At 45.0% G+C, this 19,639-nt stretch overlaps 1 protein-coding gene across 18 annotated transcripts in view; it reads left to right on the forward strand.

The window, feature by feature from the left end:
• Nucleotides 1-19,639, forward strand: part of XDH (xanthine dehydrogenase) — a 58,903-nt gene that overhangs the window by 33,061 nt on the left and 6,203 nt on the right. For all 18 annotated transcript variants that reach the window (XR_011426509.1, XR_011426510.1, XR_011426511.1 and 15 more), the window contains 14 exons: nt 1,673-1,796; nt 3,761-3,880; nt 4,759-4,855; nt 5,725-5,849; nt 6,638-6,771; nt 7,167-7,254; nt 8,487-8,573; nt 12,087-12,278; nt 12,474-12,619; nt 13,415-13,496; nt 14,059-14,154; nt 14,811-14,939; nt 15,608-15,682; nt 17,815-17,867. Coding sequence is in view for 15 of the 18 variants with exons in the window: in XM_070236532.1 (XP_070092633.1) it covers nt 1,673-1,796; nt 3,761-3,880; nt 4,759-4,855; nt 5,725-5,849; nt 6,638-6,771; nt 7,167-7,254; nt 8,487-8,573; nt 12,087-12,278; nt 12,474-12,619; nt 13,415-13,496; nt 14,059-14,154; nt 14,811-14,939; nt 15,608-15,682; nt 17,815-17,867 (1,548 nt within the window). In the remaining 3 variants the exon portion in view is untranslated. The remainder of the gene's footprint in view (nt 1-1,672; nt 1,797-3,760; nt 3,881-4,758; nt 4,856-5,724; nt 5,850-6,637; nt 6,772-7,166; nt 7,255-8,486; nt 8,574-12,086; nt 12,279-12,473; nt 12,620-13,414; nt 13,497-14,058; nt 14,155-14,810; nt 14,940-15,607; nt 15,683-17,814; nt 17,868-19,639) is intronic.

Raw genomic sequence — 19,639 nt, forward strand, 5'->3', positions numbered from 1 at the left:
TAGGATGTTTTTGTAAGGATCAGACAGAGTTTCCACAAAGGACCTAGCAGAGGACAGTCGCTTGTACCTATTTGTTGCACTTTGAGAGCCTAAATGGCAAGAATTGCCACCTCTATAATAGTGATCATACCTGACACTCACATGGAGCTTATGTTTGCTGCAGCCTGGTTTAAAGCATTTGACACATATTGGCTCATTTATTCCTCACAGCAACCCTATAGACAGGTCCTATTATTATCCTCATGCTCCAGATGAGGAAACTGAGGCACGAGCAGGGTCAGTTACTTGCCCCAGGCCACACAGTTCATAGGCGGAGCTGGAGTTTGAAGCCAGGCAGCATTAGCGCCTGGCTGTGCTGCCCCGGATGCTCAGGCCTGAGGCTGAGCTTGATTTCCTGGTGGGCGTTAGACGCCTGCCCCGCTGAGCCGAGCAGCTGGGGAACCTTCCCTTGGGCCCTGCCACTGCGTGGATACGGATGGGATCTCCTTACCATTGGCCTTCCCTCTGCTGCTGCTCCTAGCCTGGAGACAGGCTCCAGGAATGGTGGCCTGGACCCAGATAAAACCTAACAGATAAATCAACTCTTCCAGGTCCCCGAAAAAAAAAGTGTTTGTTTCAGATGCTATGGTGTCCATCCATAGGGTAAATTCGTTTGCCTTTGTCCTTATCTTGAGCCCATGTGGACAGTACCATGACCCGCATTATCTACACTCAGACTACTTTGCTCCATCCGAGTGATGTCTGAAGGGATGCAGGAGGATAGGGTTTGGGTAGCGGGGGGAACTCTGTAATGACTGTTTCCATCAGGGCCTTCCTGGCTGCACGTTCTTGGAAGGGAGTGTGGTAGAGCAGAAGCCCACCTGACCTTGGCGGTCTTCGTAGCTTAACCTCGGTCCTAATCCCAGCTGTGCTGCTCTCTGGCTGGGTGACTTTGGACAAGCTACTTAGCTTCCCTGAGCTTGAGTTTCCCCAAATGTAAAATGGGGATAATGACGTGACTTTCAGGGGCTCTGGTGAGGGTTACCTGTTTGGAAGTTGGCTGGTACTTCAGAGGGGTTTCCATATGTTTCTCTAGGGGCCTCTGCCCTATTTCCCCATGGGGGCATGGGCCAGAGTGAGCAGTACATAGTTTACACCATTAGAATTGACAAAGTCTCCAGGCAATCTCCCTTTGGGGTTTGGATTGCCTTATTATGGCCGGGGTGCCCCGCCATGCTGGGATAGGTACATGAATGTGGGGAGAGAAATTCGGCAGTGTGACGATGTCCTGGGATGTTGGATCAGTTGTACAGCAAGGGCTCTAATGTGCTCATTCTGGATGGGTGTTAGCTGTGATGTGGTTTTATCTGGAGCTCTCCAAGTAAATGTTACTCACTATGATTTGGTTCCCTTGTACTTGGAGACCAGAAGAGAACCTTGTATAAGGTCCATGGGGGCGGGCCTGTCCTGTTCATCTCATATCCCCCACAGCACTCAGCACAGTGCCCCCACATGGTAAGCATTTAATCAACCTTTGCAGAGCAGAACAGGGTAGAATGGAATAGAACAGGATAGAATAGAAGATAGAGAGGGGAGGAAAAACCATCAAAAGGAGGGCAGAGATATCCAAACTGGTGACAGGTCTTCCTCTTCGGTTTTCCTGCCTGGCCCCTCATGTGGCTCATTCTTGCAGGTCCATCGATACTTCAGAAGCTCAGAAGGTGCCAGGGTTTGTTTGCTTTGTCTCTGCTGATGATATTCCGGGGAGTAACAAAACTGGACTTTTTAATGATGAAACAGTCTTTGCGAAGGATGAGGTACGTCTTGGATTTTTTTTTTTCTATGAAGTTAGTGGAATGAGTATTTAAGTTTTAATTTGTGCTCATTCCTTCAAATCTGTAATCTTGGAAAGATGATACATTTGCACATTTTGTGACCGTCATCCAATTGGTCAGTATTCAGGACGATCAACAAAAGGATAGCACATGCCTGGCAGCACTTTTAATTTTAACTTAATGTTTACTTGTTTATCTAATTGATGGCTGCTATTGGTACGTAGTAGGATGATTCCACACCAAAATGCATAAAACAAGGCTGGTGATTGTACTTGAACTGAAAATCAGGTTCTTAAGTGTACAATTAAGCACCTTTATTAAAAGAAAATAATAATACATTAAACAAACTAGCCAGAATAGAAATCATGATGCCACCACTATGTGTATTGATAATTCCTTTTTATGAAAGTTCATCTATTGATTTCAACTACATAGGGAGTTCTGACAAAAAAAAAGTTTCCAGGGGCCAGCCTGGTGGCATAGCGATTAAGTTCGTGCGTTCTGCTTCTGTGGCCCAGGGTTCACCAGTTTGGATCCTGAGCCTGGACATATGCACCACTTATCAAGCCATGCTGTGGCAGGTGTCCCACATGTAAAATAGAGGAAGATGGGCACAGATGTTAGCTCAGGGCCAGTCTTCTTCAGGGGAAAAAAAAGAGGAGGATTGGCAGCAGACGTTAGCCCAGGGTTAATCTTCCTAAAAAAGAAAAAAAGTTTCCAAACATTCAAGATCGCTGCTACTAAAATCCATATACTTTTAGCATAGTTCTCAGACAGTCATCTTATAATTCCAACACAGATCAAATGTGGCAAATTGGAGGAGGGTAGGTGTGGCTGGAGGGCAAATTCACCTTATTGTTGACATAAAAGTGAAGAAGAGAATAAAAAAACTACAACCATGAGACCCAAGGTCTTCAAAAGGAGAGCATTTGAATGAAGAACAAACTGCTTCACAGATTTCAAGAGCCTTTAAGACCATTGCTGGTGTTACGGTCAATGAGAATCAGCCAGGTTCAACAACCTCTGTGCTAACGAATTAAGTCAAGAAAATTGGGTCCTCAAGAAATAAATATCAGAGAGAGACATGCTTAGTATTGGTTCCTATTGTCAGAAACCTCATATTCCAAAGTGATGAGTTGGACAATTTTTCTGTCGTTTATTTTTTGGGGGATGTTGGGGGAAAATTATCTCTGAAGGAGATCCATTAAGCTTTTATAGGGACTAAATTATTAAATGAAAAGTAAACAATAATCACTATTCTATAAATCTAACAAAAAAACTCGTTTATGGGTCATCAAGTCTAAGAACCAGCAGTTGGGAACTACTGCTTCTGGGCATCTAGATGAGGTGTAAGACATGATTGGTGCCTTTGAGAAGCTTCTGGTATAAATCTGGGGAATGGAAGATAGAATAGAGTGGGGATGGTGGAAAGACAAGGAAATTGGGAGTCAGGGTCTAAGATTTAGTCATGTTCTAGTCATGAGCCAATTGTGATCTTGCCTTCTGGGTCTCCATCTCATCACATGAAGAACAAGGGTGTTGGAGTAGATCCGAGTGGACAGATGCCCTTTGTGCTGCCACACCTCCCATTCGGCTGCTCATGACAGACATCACTAATCAATCACCACATTCTATCCTGGGCAGCTTCTCAACAGGCTGCCAGTACTAAATCATCAGAATTGGCCCTTGAAATGAAGCGAGTTTGCCATCCTGATACGAGTGACCTCTAACTCCTATTTTAGTTCTATTGATTCTAAACATTTATGAAGAAGCACATAACTCCAAATAGTAGGATAAGTAAATAAAGAGCCCCAGGTCATTCCTAAAATGGGCCTTAGCAGGAAACAGTGGGAGCAGGGGTTTCCTTGGCCTTTTTGGACAACCCAAAATAATCTGCTTCATGAGGAGCTCAGTTATGTTCTTCAGCACTCTGGCTCTGCTCCTAGGTGACTTGTGTTGGGCACATCATTGGTGCTGTGGTCACCGACACCCCAGAACATGCACAGAGAGCTGCTCAAGCAGTGAAAATCACCTATGAAGACCTTCCAGCCATTATCACAATCGAGGTAATGGAGAACGGGCTTCCTGTGGAGAGGGGTGAGCTCCCCGGAGGTGACTTTATTAGGATCCTCTAGAGGAGATTCGAGCAGAGGGGGGTTGACTAGATAGGTTTTTTAAAAAATCATTTTACTGAGGTCATATGGCTTACAGCATCGTGTAAATTTAAAGTGTACATCACTATATATCAGTTGCTGTACAGACTTCATCATATTTACCACCAACAGTCCAGTTTTTATCCGTCACCATAAATATGTGTCCCTTTACCCCTTTTTCCCTCTCCCCACCCCCTTCTCCCCTGGTAACCACTAATCTGTTCTCCTGATCTATGTGTTTGTTTGTTCATCTTCCACATATGAGTGAAATCATATGATATTTGTCTTTCTCTGTCTGACTTATTTCGCTCAGCATAATACCCTCTAGGTCCAACCATGTTGTTACAAATAGCACAATGTTGCTTTTTTTAAAGACTGAGTGATATTCCATTGTATATATGTATATATACACCACGTCTTCTTTTAGATAGGTTTTAAAATCTCTTCCAGTCCTGGGATTGTGTGGTCCTATGAAACCTTCCCCATCGTGATCCTAGACTCAGTCTACTAATGGCCGACTGAGCTCCTCCTTCCCAGTTTCAGCTCCAGTTGGTTCCTTGAGGGATTCTTTGCTTTTCCTCAAGATCCGAGCTTGTCCATGTATATCTGAGGAAATGGAGGAATATGACCCTGCAGGCTGCATGTGAGCTCACTTTAAGTCTGTACAAGAAGCTTGTAGAGATGCTCATCGGAGAAGAGAAAGGCAGCTGTTCCAACACTTCTCTTCCCCCATTGGAATCTACTTTCCTCCCCTGAAAGCGAAGTTACTGACGCTTCTTTCTCACCCTCAGGATGCCATAAAACACAACTCCTTTTATGGATCTGGGCGCAAGATTGAGAAAGGAGACCTCAAGAAGGGCTTTTTGGAAGCAGATAACATTGTTTCAGGTACAGCTGCACCAGGCAGCAGTGGGGATGGAGTGGCCCTGGTTTGGGAATGAAATTCAAGAGCTGTCCCTTGAGTCCTGGGGCAGGGAAGTGCTTTCCTATCATTTCCTAACAGAAGAGGTCCTCTGATCTTTATAACAAAGTAGGAGACAGTTGGCTGGGGAAGAATTTCAGTCATCTTAATCTCTGCTCCCCTGACTCTAGGCTGGATATATCTCAGTGATTCTAGAGAGATGAGAGTGTGTGGGATCTGGAAGACTGTCTGGGGAAGATAACGGCCATAGATGCCTGGCCGCCCTTGGGTCTGCCAGGCCTCTAACCACACAGACTCCTTGCCCTCCCCATCGGCCTGAGGACTGGTGCTCCCTCTCCCCTCCTCCACGACCCTCCTCAGTGTAAATGGGGTCCATTGCTCTCACCCCAGGACAAGGCTGCTGATCAGACTCCTTGTGGAATTGTCTTCTACACTGGTTTGGTGTATCACTAAGTCACTAGTAAGTCAATTCTCCATCAGGCCCGACACCTTCAGTTATGGAAGATATTTTCAGTCACATCTATTAATTAGTTTTTTTACCTTTTCCAACATTTTATGAGTATAGTTTTAAAATCTTTGATTTCCATTGGCTGCAGTGAGAAGAGAGCTTCATGCCTGATGCATTTCAATGTCATCCTAGTTTCTCTGTCGGGGTGGGGGTTCAGCTCCCAGATAGCTAAGACATTAGAGCCTTTGCCGTCCCAGTTGGGGAACCTAGAGGTTACCTGTGAGCCATTGGTTCCTGCATAGGGCACTTGGCAAGTACACTCTCTCCTTAAGCAAACTCACCTCCTGTGCAACCAGGACTCACTTGGGAGTCATATTGCTTCCCCAGGTGAGTTTTACATTGGCGGCCAAGAGCACTTCTACCTGGAGACTCACTGCACCATCGCCGTCCCGAAAGGCGAGGCAGGGGAGATGGAGCTCTTTGTGTCTACACAGAACACCATGAAGACCCAAGTAGGTGACCCATGGGTCTGCTCAAGGGCCTGGGGAGGGCTCCAGGGAGCTCCTGGCAGATCAGGAGCGGCAATGTGGAAATGTGAAGAGGCAGACCTAGGCTGGTCCAGAATGGGATTTGGGTTAGTGGTCCTGGAGCCAGACCCTGTCACCAACAAGCTGGTGTCACTGAGCTTGTTACATAAACTTTCTCATCTATAACTTGGGGCTTGGAAGGGTTGCTGTAATGATTAGATGAGTTTTAATATTTGTATATAGCCTAGTTAGTGTTAGCGACTATCATTCCAGTGCTACATGGCTTGGTCAAATCCTGTCTGGCCTCAGTCTCCTCCTCTGTAAATGAAGGTGTTGGGCTAAGTAGTAGCCACAGGGACCACTAAATTATCTGCAGCAGCTTAAATAAATTTTGGCAGAGGAAACACTCCCCATTTCTCTACTGCCTATGATGCGACAGTGGTTGCCAGCATTCTTGGCAACTGGTCCTGCTCTCATGACCCACCAGCTCCTGGCCAATTGGAATGAGTTTTGCCTCTGAAAGTGTGCTGTGACCAGCTGCTTGCCCCTCTGGTTATCTCAAGTATCTGAATTTAGACTGCAGTGACTGATGAGTGCCGCACCCCAGCACCACTCCCCGAGGGCTGCACTGGGAGGGGAGGGGATCCCCCAATCAGGGAATTTCAGACTTCACAGCGGTAGTCAGGCCTGTGCACATGAGGCAGCCTCTGGGTCAGGCCTGCAGTAGGGCGAGATGATGCATTCAGTGTGAGGGCTTTTTCTTTTGTCCCCAGGCCTTTGTTGCAAAAGTGTTGGGGGTTCCAGCAAATCGAGTTTTGGTCCGAGTGAAGCGACTGGGAGGAGGCTTTGGAGGGAAGGAGACCCGGAGCACCGTGGTGTCCACGGCAGTGGCCCTGGCTGCATACAAGTGAGTTCTCCCAGTGGACTCTGCCAGGAAGGCTTTTGGGTTTCCCCGTTTGGGAAGTTGATTCCCCTTGCTTTGCATTTTCACAGCTCTCTGTTTTTAGAATTCTTGGATATAAGAGTGAGGGAAGCATCACCTGGTTCTTTATGTTCTGATGCATATGTCCATGTCTTATCTTCCCAACCTGGCTGTGAGGGCTCCAAGGGCAAGGACACACCTCCCATCCTCTTATTCCTCACCTTGTACAGCACCGCGTCTAGACAGCAGAGCAGCCCAGTGTGGGTCTGTTCTGCGAGCTAGGTGGCAAAAGGTTTCCTTACTGTTTTCATCCCCGAAAATCACCTGGCTGGGCTGTTGTAGAGACTTCCAGGTTTCTCACCCTCTGATGCCTCCCTCAGGACCGGCTGCCCTGTGCGCTGCATGCTGGATCGTGATGAGGACATGCTGATAACCGGCGGCAGACATCCTTTCTTGGCCAGATACAAGGTTCTAGATGTGGGGGGCTGTGCCAGGGTGGGCAATGCCATCTCGTTGGAAGTGAGGATGAAGATCCAGGGATTCTGGGATGTACTCTGAGTTTTTTCATGACTATCTGTACAAGTTCAAAGAAGAAATAGCGATGAGAGAAATTCAAACCAGCCAACAGCAGCTTCCAGGGGTGATGCTGGGGGAAGTGGGCGGGCCATCTCGCAAGCAACGTCACAGGGTGGCGTTCATCACTTTTGTGAGTTTGCTGTGGTTCACATCTGGTCTTATTCCCCTCAGGCTCAGAAACCTGATTTTTCTGCAGACCTGGGGCAAATCCATCCTGCAGGATGACATAATGTTAGTGTGTTGACAGTCTGATGTAAAAATCAGAATGACCGCTTGGTAATTTACAATGAGGAATAATACTTCCCAGGGGCCCGGACAGGCACACATTGTTGGGGTGGGTATCTGCCCTGCCAGACCATGTGTGGCTGGGCACTGCCCAATTTCCCTGTGGGACAGTCCCTTTTGTGGGCTTTTATGGATGACCAGTTCCTGTTCTGACCATGTACCCATTCTCTGTTCACACCAGTATAACCTTACAGGTCCCCTGTAGCTCTATAAACCTGGGAGCCCTCTCTCTTGACGAGCTGGCTTTGAAAATCTCCCTTTTGATCTCCTCTGCCTTTATTTCATAATTTAACTCCCCAAAATGGATTGTATTTCTCTCATTCCCAAATTTTAGTGGATTTGAAGAAAGTACCATGTTCTTTTGGGGTCCATTTCCTCACTTATGAAATGGCCTCTTGGGTTTGTCTTGATGTTTACATAAGGTCGGGGGTGTGAAAACACATTCATGCTCGTGCAAAGTGTTACTTTCATTGTTTGCTGGCCAAAAGCTGTGAGGGGAGCCTCCAGCATCTTTCCTAGTTTCTCTTCCCAGCCCTGCTCCCTGCCCTTTCATGACCAGCATCCCCTTTTCTACCTTCTCACTCTCTCTGGTAGAACCAGAAGCCAGGAGTAGGTAGAAAGAAGGAGGAGGCTGGGGAGAAGGTGTCCAGAGGTGAGGATCCAGGGGTATGCCACTGGGGAGATGTCAGGTCCTCTCTTCTTCACCCATTAAGTTCACCTTGTTTTCGTGGTGCGATGTCCTGTTCTTTCCGTTTCCTCCAGGTAGCGTAGGTGGGAGGAAATGATTAGAGATAGGCAGAGGGAGGGGACTGTGGAGAAATCCCTCGCCTTTTTGACAGGTTGGCTTCATGAAGACGGGGAGGATTGTGGCTCTGGAGGTGGATCACTACAGCAATGCTGGGAACACCCTTGATCTCTCTGAGGCTGTAAGTAGGACCCGCCCCTGCATCCCGGGGTGACCGGGAGGTCAAGGGCACACCCTACAGCTTGTTCGCACATATGAGTACAGTCCTCCTCATTTCTTGCCTGTTACTGTTGCAGTAGTCTCCTAAATGGATCCCACTTGGGTTCTCCATCCTTGGTTAATCTCCACAGCACAGATATGATCCTATTACTTCTCTGATTAGAAACTCGTCCTTCCTATTCTTGCGAAGCATGCAAAGTTAGTTACAAAACTTTATGTACAGCATGGTGATCTTGTATGTGTATGAATGTAATATTAGCAATATGTATATATAATGATATGCAGGGAAAATGTGTGAAAGAACATACACCGAACAGTAATTGGATGAGATTAAGTTGGGCGCACATTGTCATTTTCTGCATTACACATTATTTAAAATTTGAGTTGATCAATTTACTTTTTTTAATGATTTCATTGAAGTGTAGTTTACATACCATAAATTCACTTGTCTGAAGTATATAATTTAATGGTTTTTAGTAAATTTAGAGTCACGCAACCATTAATACAATCCAGTTTTGGAACATTTCCATCAGCCAAAATGATGTCTTGTGTCCATTTGCAGTCACTCCTGTTCCCAACCCCCAGACCGAGACAACAACTAATCTACTTTCTGTCTTATAGATTTTCATTTTGTGTGGTCTGTTTGTGTAAATAGAATCATACGTTATATAGTCTTTTGCATTGGCTTTTTTTCTCAGAATAGTGTTTTTGAGGTTCATCCATGTCATAGCATTTATAGTCCTTCATTCCTTTTTACTGATGAAGAATATCCCCTTGTATGGATAGATCATATTTTATTTTCCATTCACCACTCTGTTGACATTTGGGTTGTTTCCAGTTTTCAGCTTTTGTGGATAATCTGCTTTGAACATTCTCGTATGACTCTTGTGGTGGCATATATTTTTGTCAATTTTGAAAATTAACAAAATTACCTTGGTCGTACTACTTTTCAAAGTTTTTTAACTCTTAATTTTATAACCATATTAGTTACATACACATAGATTCCTGTTGTAAAATAAAACATTTCGGACAAGCAGGGTTTCATTGCCCCCCACTTGGGTGCAGCTCCTCTCTGCGAGGGGCTCTCTGATTGGCTCAGTTAGGAAACTTCAGACTTCAGATCTCGGATAAAAACTGATCCAAAAATGAAACATTTGCAGTAGTCTCACCATTTATAGTACTGCCTTCTTGGTGCTGCAGGAAAAATCAGGTTGAAAAAGATCCAGTATTTGTGTCTGTACAAAGATCTTACAAGATTTTTAATTCAATCCAGCAAGTATTTATTGTGTGCCTAGGGTGGCAATGTAAAGAAGAACATGGTATTGTTTCTGTCCTCAAGACAAATGGTGGGGGAGACAGATAATAAAAGAACAAGATGAAATAGAAGTACAAGTTGAGAAAGTGCTAAGGGAAAGCAGAAATGGAATAAAGCGAGACATACAAAAACCACCTAAGATGACTAAGACTGAAATAATCAAAGATACAAAAAGAAACATGTGGGGCCGTAAACTAAATCCAAAATGAAACACACAAATAGAAACTATCGTTTATCTCATCAGAGAGTGAGATATTACACCTTAGAGAAAGATCAGCATGCTATAAAAATTGAACACTTGGAGAATAAAAATGAACTCCTGTGAATTTAAACTGTGAAAGCAGAAGAGTTGAAAGAAACTTGGGGAGCTCTCCCCAAAAAGGAAAACGTGGAAAAATAGGACAGAAAATACAACATAATTGGAGGTCCCATCCAGGAGATCCAAATAATAGAAGTTTCAGAAAGAAAGAACGGAAAAAAGAGAGAGGAGGAAACTATCAATGAGTAATTCAAGAAATTTCCCAAAACTGACAAGCACGCATTTTGAGATTAAAAGAGCCCTTCAAGTAGTACAATGAAGGAAAATGAACCTATGCTAGTTTACATCATTGTGAACATTTTAGAAACCTGGGGACAAAGAATATTTTACAATTCTCAGGGAGAAAAAAACAGAACTCATTCCAAGACTTGGAAAGGCATTGATTGGAGTTCTCAATACTGGGGAACTGCAATGCACTAGCGAAGTGTGTTCAAACTACTCTGGGAAATTGGGAAACTTATTTCCAACCTAGAATTCTATATGCAGCCAAATCATTAATTAAGGGTTAGAGTAGAATAAAGACATTTCAGACATGCAAGTTCTCAAAAACGTTCCTGTCTACTTAGTCTTTTTAAAGAAGATATGGAAGGATGTGCTCCAACAGAACGAGAGTGTAGAACTGAGAAAGGGGAAGACATGGGATCTAGGAATAGGAGATTCAGTATGGAGAGAGGCAAAAGGAATCCCTGGGATGAACGTGAGCAGAAAATCCCAAGGCCAGCCAATTTAAATTGGAGTAGGCCAGAAGGCTTCAGGAAGGATTTCTTCAAAAAGATGGAACTGATAGAAAATCTAACATGTTTGAATGTATTGAGAGCAGATTTTTTGATCCAGGGAAAACTTTAAGCTGGCTTAGTAACAAGTGCATGGAAAACTAAGGAAATGAAAAAATAAAGACAATATTAACTCAAGGGGGAAAATTGTTTTCAAGAAAGAGAAGTAATTACAGTACAATTATATGGCTTACCTGTAAGTAATGTTTACAGGACTATAATATTAAACTGACCATTGATCAGATCAAAACATAACTATGTGGGAGATAGGAAGCTGACGTGTATACAGGAAAAGGGGTTAGCTAGGAAATAAATTCTCCTTTTCCATCAGGGAGAAACAATATAAGAGTCTAAAACTGTAAAAGACGAGAAGCAGCAATATAAACACATTGTTTAGAGATGTGGAAGTTAATGTAAATAGCTGATGAAGAATGAGTGGTTGCCTCTGGGGAGCGGATGGAAGGGAAGTAGAGGGCGCTGCTGCTTTGCACAACACGACTTATGGGTGTGTTTGACTCCAAACTATTTCTAATACAACTTTAGTGGGAATAAAAGCTAATTTAAAATTAATAAAGTCACCTTCTTTTGTAGAGGCTAGTGATCAGTTCCCACTAGAGGGTCTGGGAGGGCTTCCCCATGGAGTTGCTGAATGAGGATTTGAGTAGGTAGGTCAGGTGAGGAGGGGAGTTACAGGTGAGAGTAACATGCAGTCAGAAAAGAGGATCAAAAAAATACATCAGGGAAAGGTCCAAAAGTGTCTGGAATTCCATGCTTAAAGATATATGGACTTTACTCTGGAGATAATAAGTCGTTTTTAAGCAAGTGCTTGACCTGATATGACCTTAGATTTTAGTACGAGACATGGATGGAGGGAGGAGGCACTGAAGGCCAGGAGCACAGTAAGGAGGCTCTTGCAATATCTCAGGGAAGAAATAATTTGGGCCTGAGTAATAGCAGTTCACAGTGGGGCTGGGAAAGGCAGGGATGGGTGCAGCCCTTGAAATCCCTCTTTTGAGGAGCCAGTAAGGTCAATGCACAGTTCTCTCCTATTTCTCTTCTTGGTTTCAGATAATGGATCGAGCTCTATTCCACATGGACAACTGCTATAAAATCCCCAACATCCGGGGCACCGGCCGGCTGTGCAAGACCAACTTGCCCTCCAACACGGCCTTCCGGGGCTTTGGGGGGCCTCAGGGGATGCTCATTGCTGAACAGTGGATGAGTGAAGTTGCAGTGACCTGTGGGCTGCCTGCAGAGGAAGTAAGCTGGGAACATGGTGGCACAAGGCAGAGTGGATTAGCCTACTTTGAGGGGACAGTGGCTTTGTATCTTGGGCATCTCCTATGGGGGTAGAGGATGGGCAGGTGTTGTTGAGGAGGCTGGAACTTGACTTTAGGTTATGCCTCCCTTACCTCTTGCCATTGACCAGGGTTCAATATCTCTCTCCTTGGGAAGGTGCGGAGGAAGAACATGTACAAGGAAGGGGACCTGACACACTTCAACCAGAAGCTCGAGGGGTTCACCTTGACCAGGTGCTGGGATGAATGCCTGGCAAGCTCCCAGTATCACGCCCGGAAGAGTGAGATTGACAAGTTCAACAAGTAAGTGCTGAGCGGGGAGGAGTCTGATGTTCTGGTGCTCTCTGGGGTTTCCTATTCTATAGCCTTTTTGCTGAACTCCAAAGACAAAGCTATTATTTTAATGGATAACTTCCGAAGGTGCTGAAATGGCCACCTTGTTCACAGCCATCTCTTTAAGATCCTGAAATGAGCTTCAGCCTGGGGCAGGTGGGCTCACAGCACTGAGCATGATAGCCCATCAGTGTGGCTCATCTTTACACATTTGTCTGCCTTCCGGGCACACCGTGTTCTAGCGAACACCAGCCCAGGTCTGAGAACATCACAGTTATGCGCCAGCTCTGACACTACCCTGTGAATGTGACCATGGCAGTCACTCTATCTCCCTGAGCCCCCATCTGCACAGTGGGGATGATTATGCTGGCTCTGTTTTCCTCACTGAGTTACTCAGAAAACCAAATACAAAGCACAGTGAAAGTGTTGTCATTCTCATCAGCCAGCCACAGTTCCTCCCTGGGACAATCACTGTCCAAGGTCACTGGGGCACTCTGACTAGAGCCGAATTCCACTCAGGGAAGAAGAGTGATGATACTTTAAAGCCGGTTCTCTCACGGGTGAGCCCTGCTCCAGCTGCACGGAAGGACTCAGAACCCAAATTCCTTTCTTTCTCATTTTATCTCCATAATTGGGGCACAACTCAGTGATAACAAGGGCTATATGCGCAGTGCCAAGGGTGTCTTCTTCCAATTTTAGAAAGATGTTGATTGAAAACATGTCCATTTAAACACAAATATGGTGAGAATGTTCCTTTTCCTCCAGGGAGAATTGTTGGAAAAAGAGAGGATTGTGCATAGTTCCTACCAAGTTTGGAATAAGCTTCACAGTTAGTTTTCTGAATCAGGTAATTGCTTTATATGATTTTGTCCGTCCCCACTGGACTGGGGCTCCATTTCCCCCTCTGTTTGTAGTATTGCAGGAGAAGCCCATTGTCACTGGTAACAAAGCTGCCTAGAGGAGCTCTTTGCTGTTAAAATGGAAGTTGAACTCGCATATCCTCGTTTGTCCCATATGTCGTGGGACAGTGAGAGCAGCATGGGACTCAGAGATCTGGGGTCAACTTCTAGTTCTTACTCCTCCTGACTGTGGGACTAAAGGCAGTTACTGTGTCTTTCTGATCTCATTTCTTCATCTATAGAGTGAGGACAAAGATATTTGACCTACTTCCCTCTGAGGATGGGAGAGACAGACAGAGAAAGAGAGATATGAAAAAATTTGGCAAACTCCTTAAGGGCTATGTAATTAAATCATGAGATATATACTGCTCTGATTTCTCTCTGGGTTTATATCCAAAATGTTGCTACTGGTTTTCTTTTTTTTCCTGGGCTCCAGCACCTTTGGTCCTATGACCCAAGCTGAGTTAGAATTTACCCAATTTTGTGTCTAACATCCTTCTCTTCCCTTAGGCAGGAGCCCTGATTCATGTGTACACAGATGGCTCTGTGCTGCTGACCCATGGGGGCACTGAGATGGGCCAAGGCCTTCACACCAAGATGGTCCAGGTGAGCAGCCTGGGGCTGTGGGAGTCCTCTCTGACTCCACGGTGTCTGTGTGAGGGAAGATGCTGTGTGAAACTGAGCAGTGGGACATACCAGAAGCCGAAGCAGGCCTAGGCTCTGGCCCTGGCCCTGCTGCTCATCTACATGTGACCTTGGGCAAGTCTGCTCCCTTTCTTGGCTTAGTTTTCTCATCTGTGGAAAGAGGTTGGCCAGGTGATCTCTGAGGTCACTTATGTTACCAACACTCTAGGGTTCTGTGACGGTGTGTAAGGTGGGTGTGTTGTGTGCATAAAGGTAGCTAGTTCTGCACACACATGAGACTGTTTACAGTGGAGCTGGGAGGATGGAGTTGGGTCAGAGTCGGCACACCTGCTTGGCTCATGGGACTGGCCAAACTGGATTTTGTAAAAAGACAGGGTTAGCTTAAAAAGGCACTGTTAGTCACCATTAGGTTTTGAATATTTTATCCACTGAAATCACTCCATAAATTGCTGATTCAAATTGAGACAGATGTGAGAACATCCCAGTCTCAGTACAATTATAGTTTATAGAATTATTTTCTTGCTTGTGACAGTGAACCTGAATCCCATCTTAGGGAGGAAGCAGCCAAGCCCCATGCTAACCCCTTCCCCAGAGGGTGATGTCGTCTCTCTTGGCAGGTGGCCAGCAGAGCTCTGAAAATCCCCACCTCTAAGATTTACATCAGCGAGACAAGCACTAATACCGTGCCCAACACCTCTCCCACAGCTGCCTCAGTCAGCACTGACCTCAACGGACAGGCCGTCTACGTAAGGAGTCTCGGGAGCCAGCAGAACTGAGGGCCAGCCCAGGGCTTTTGCCTGGAGGGTCCCCCGGGTGGGAGCTGGAATGGCATTTGCAGACTCTTTGGCTGTGGCCATGCCTGTGGCTCTCTTATCCAGGAGAATACTGTTCCTCCAAACGCCAACCTAAAAGAGAGGCTGAAGAACCATAATCACTTCCATCAAAGTCAGGAGGGATGAGGATAGGATGGGGAGGAGAGTTGGAAAGAGTGCAGGGGGTTCTGTGAAGACGTACTCCCTACTGTTAGAACTGGCCACAAGACAATGCACTGAAATTGGAATTTGACTTTAGGTTTGGCCAAGTCAGACCCAGTTGCCTCTCCTCCCACGTGAGGGATGTAATCAAACAAAGGAGTTTGATGGGAGAAGTATCTCCTTAGGATCCCTCAAACTTTTCACCCTCTGTCAGCCTGAGAACTGGGTCAGGAAGTGCTCTTCAAGCAAGGGCCCGTGCTAGTCCCTTTGGCAGCATCCTGTGGTGGCTTCCATCCCGGGCCTTGGTCATTCCTGAGAGGGTGCCATGCCTGTTCGAGTGGCACCCTGGGAAGTGGCCTTGCTGAGGACCTCAGGGTTTTGCCTGGGCCGGGGAATGCAGAGGATTGATGTGTCTGGTGTGTGGTGGATGTGTTCTTTAGGAAGCGTGTCAGACCATCCTGAAAAGGCTGGAACCCTTCAAGAGAAAGAATCCTAGTGGCTCCTGGGAAGACTGGGTAAGTCTGAGCTGATCCAAGTTGCTTTTACAGATGACCTGGGAATTAAGAGCAGAGCCTCTGTCCTGACCCCAGCAGGAACTGGAGGTCACAATCCAGTCACTCAGGCAAAGAGAAGTTGAGGTGGGCTGTGTGATATGACAGGACAAGTAAATGCTCAATCTTGCTGGGTCCCTTTCTCTACAGTTTTCATAGTTGAGCGAAGTCACTTGAGGAAATTTTTGATCTTGGCAACCCTGTGGGAGTTGTGGGTTTGGTTGCCTTGAGCCTGAGAAGATGGAGGTGACTGCTGAATATGCCTCACTGTGAAGTCTTGGCTCACTTGGCCTGGTCCCACACCCAGCTCATCCTGTTTCAATGAGCCTGCTTTTCTTCAAACTTCCTTCTCTCTCAGGGCTGTCCCAGCAACATCTCCCCCTATCGAGCTCTGGAGTCTGGGTCCACTGAGATTCCATCTGTGAGGGAGCAGGGAAAAGACATTGCCCAAGAGGTTATATCATGCCTGCGATTTTAGGAGTGACAGAACAAGCTCCGTACACAGTCACAACGAGCCCAGTTCTCTGTTTTCTGATTTGGAGGCCTGCATGTCAGGAACCCTCACAGGGATGCTGCAAGGAAGTCTTTCTGAGGTGGGAGGCTTCAGCTCCTCCAACAGTCAGAAATATCCAGGTCAGCCCTGCTTCACTGTCTCCCTTGTGTTGGAATGGCAGAACTGGGTACAACAGTAACACATAAAATGCGCCTGCATATAGCCCAGCTCAGACAGTACAAGTCTCCCTCCATAGAATCAAAGAAAATAAGCTATTTCTCTCAGACCCAGCCATCTTACTATGTCTCCCATGACCTCTACTTCCCTTCCCACACTCATAGATACCACCCACATGAATACCACATGAATGTTGATTGGTTTTGGTAGTTTGATTTTAGCCTGGATTCGACAGGCAATGTTAATGTTTTCAACAGCAGCCTTTACAATCTTGACCTGAGCTGTGTCCTCAACGATGGGCCATGTAGTCCAGTGTTCCTTGTAAGCAGATAACCCCAATAGAGGCCATTATCAAAAAGATGTGATCGGAAGATGACAGGCATCAAATCTCTTCAGTGTCTGCACAGCACTGAAAAACAAGCCATTATCACCACCACCACTATATATGTATATATTTCATACAATATATATATGGTTAGGATCCTATAGAAATTCTTTCTTAGTCTAAGCCTTAGTTTTCTCATCTGTAAAATGAAGATAATAATAATACTGATCTTATAGGGTTGTATTGAAAATTAAGTAAGATAATGTATGCAAAGTACTCACTAGCATCTGGTACACAGTAAAGAGCTTGGTAGTTGACAGTGATCGTGATGAAAATTATATCAACTGCAAATTAAATCCTAGTATTGTGCTAATGTGGGGGATACCAAAAAATTTTATTAATATAGTTAAAGTGATAGGATGGATAGATAGATAGAGGGATAGCTTTATTAATAGGGAGGTACAAATAAAAGCTCAAGGTTAACAGGCTAAGTATCAAATGAGCAATATAGAGACACGCTATATAAAGCCAGGCAGGGACTCATCACTGAGAAGAGGGGGTTGGAGATGCAAGTGTAAGCTGTTTGTTGAGGGAAGAAAAGGATTTGGACAGATGTAGCAGAGGAGCCACATGAATGAAGCACAGAGATGTGGGGACATGGAAGGGTTGGCTGAGAGTTAAGACTTGAGTTTGGCTGGAGCGGCAATGTTGTGTGTGCTACATAAAGCCAGAGAGAAGATTGGGGTCCTTAATGTCAGGCTTTTGCTCTATAGGCTCATGGAAAGCCGTGGAGCAGGGGAGTGACATGGACTATGTGGTATGTTGAGATAATCACTCTAGCTGCATGGGGCCACACAGCAAAGTGGGCAGGTGACTTGAAGCAGGAAGACTAGTTAAGAGGCTACCGTAGTCCTCCAGGCTTCAGATGATGAGGACCTAGTGCAGAGGTGGCAGTGAGGATGCAAGGTGAGATGTGGAAGTGAGTCTCTAGTAAAAGGAGTTGATCAACTTCCAGAGGAGGAGGATGAGCTCATGAAAGCTTAGTGCTGGGTTTCTGGAAACCATGCCTACCCCTTCAAGATGGCCATTTCCTCTCCTCAGGTCTTAGCTGCTTACCAGGATGCAGTGAGCTTGTCTGCTACTGGGTTTTATAAGTAAGTATGGTGCTGGTCTCATCCATCTCACAGTGTGTGGTCATCCTAACCTCAAAAGTCCCTTCCAGTACTGGATTCTGTCAGCCTTTGGTCAGGAGAGAGCAGTTCCACCAAAACTCTTCTGTCTCCAATGGACTTTCATGAATTTCAATTTAAAGATGCTCTAAAATACATGGATTACCAAATGATGTGTCAAGGAGGCAAAAGCAGCTGCAGCCGTATCAGAAGATCTGTGTTCTAGCTCTGGTCTTAAAGTGTGCTGTTCCACTTGGGGAATCAGTGATTCTCTGAACCTGTTCCCTCATTTACGACATAATGGGAAAATTACCAACCATTCCTCCCTCAGTGTTCTCCTGCAAGAACCAAGGAGTCCAAGGCTCTAAGTTACTCACATGTGTTACTTTGTACTATGCATTGGATTTCTTTATGGAGGCTTTCCTTCAGAAGAATGGAAGGAGGATTTAGAGCATGTGAACTTGTCACAAAATGCAGAATTCGGTGGAACTTAAAGTGAGCATTAGAAAAGAGCACACATCTTCTGCAACTTTAAAATTCAGGAGCAGCAGGAAGAGCTAGAGACCCTGTCCATCTGATTTAGAAGCTGTAAAAAGATATGATCATATTTACTGTCAGCTGTAAGGTTTTAGCTTTCTCTGGGAAGTTTAACTAGGACCTTTTCTCTCACAGATCAATGGATTTGGAAAATAGTGCAATGTTTGCTTTAAAAGGTCTTGTGTGAATGTATGAACATATATATAACGTATTTTATATATATTATGGATGTTGTACGTATACACACATACATCTATTACATATATATTAGGCAAAGTAATGTTTTCCCAGTGCTCCCTGGGTTATGTAACATTTGACTTACACAAACACAAACTAGTGCAGATTTTCTGAAAGGTTCCTATTTCATTTGTGGAGTTAATAAAACTGGGGTTATATAAGGGAACCCAGATGCAGAAGGTGAAGTCAGAGGTCGAAGAAGGTGATGCTTTCTCCTGGGAGAAGCCTTTCCCTCAGCCCTGTATTGGTTTTGTTTTCATACCGATTCTGATCACATCAGCTCACATTTCTGTGTAATGTGTAGAATAACATAGATACAGAACTATAAACTCTGTGTGTGAGAATACACACACACACACACACACACACACATATTCAGACATTTATATGACTCATGAAAAATTGGAATTGTATAACCAGGATTGAAAAAGAAAAATCCGTGTAAGAGAACATCTGCTTTTATTAGTATCAGTTTCCTCAAATCACTTGTTGACGTTTAGAAGGGGCCAGTGGATGAGGAGTAACGCAGGCAAGTGGCTGCTTAAAGATGCACCCAGGCTGCATGAGATACTGATCTTCTTAGCTTTCACCTTGAGAAAGGTGAGCAGCCCTGTGAGCAGGTGAACTTGCACGAGCAGCCTAGGAGCCAGCACAGGCAGAATCTTTGGTTCTGAAGATCTTGAATTCTAATTCAGTAGATCCTTTGGAGTGTGACTTTCATGTCCTTCGTGAGCTCAGGCAAATCTGTCACCTGTTTCTACCATGTAGGGGTCAGCAGGCTGATACTAAACACTGCTCGGCTGTACAGGATGATTCCTATAAGGGACATTAGTAAAATAGACCAGAGACAAGAGACAAAATTCTCTGGAATATCTGGGTTTCATTAACAAGTTCAAAATATTCAAAATATCTGGACTTTTTTGAAGAACAGCTGAATGAAAAAATAAAACCTTTGGGGTCTTAAGATTTTGTGGGAAAAGCTA

This window comes from Equus caballus, chromosome 15 (genome assembly GCF_041296265.1).
Source record: "Equus caballus isolate H_3958 breed thoroughbred chromosome 15, TB-T2T, whole genome shotgun sequence".
In the NCBI taxonomy this organism is placed as follows: Eukaryota; Metazoa; Chordata; class Mammalia; order Perissodactyla; family Equidae; genus Equus; species Equus caballus.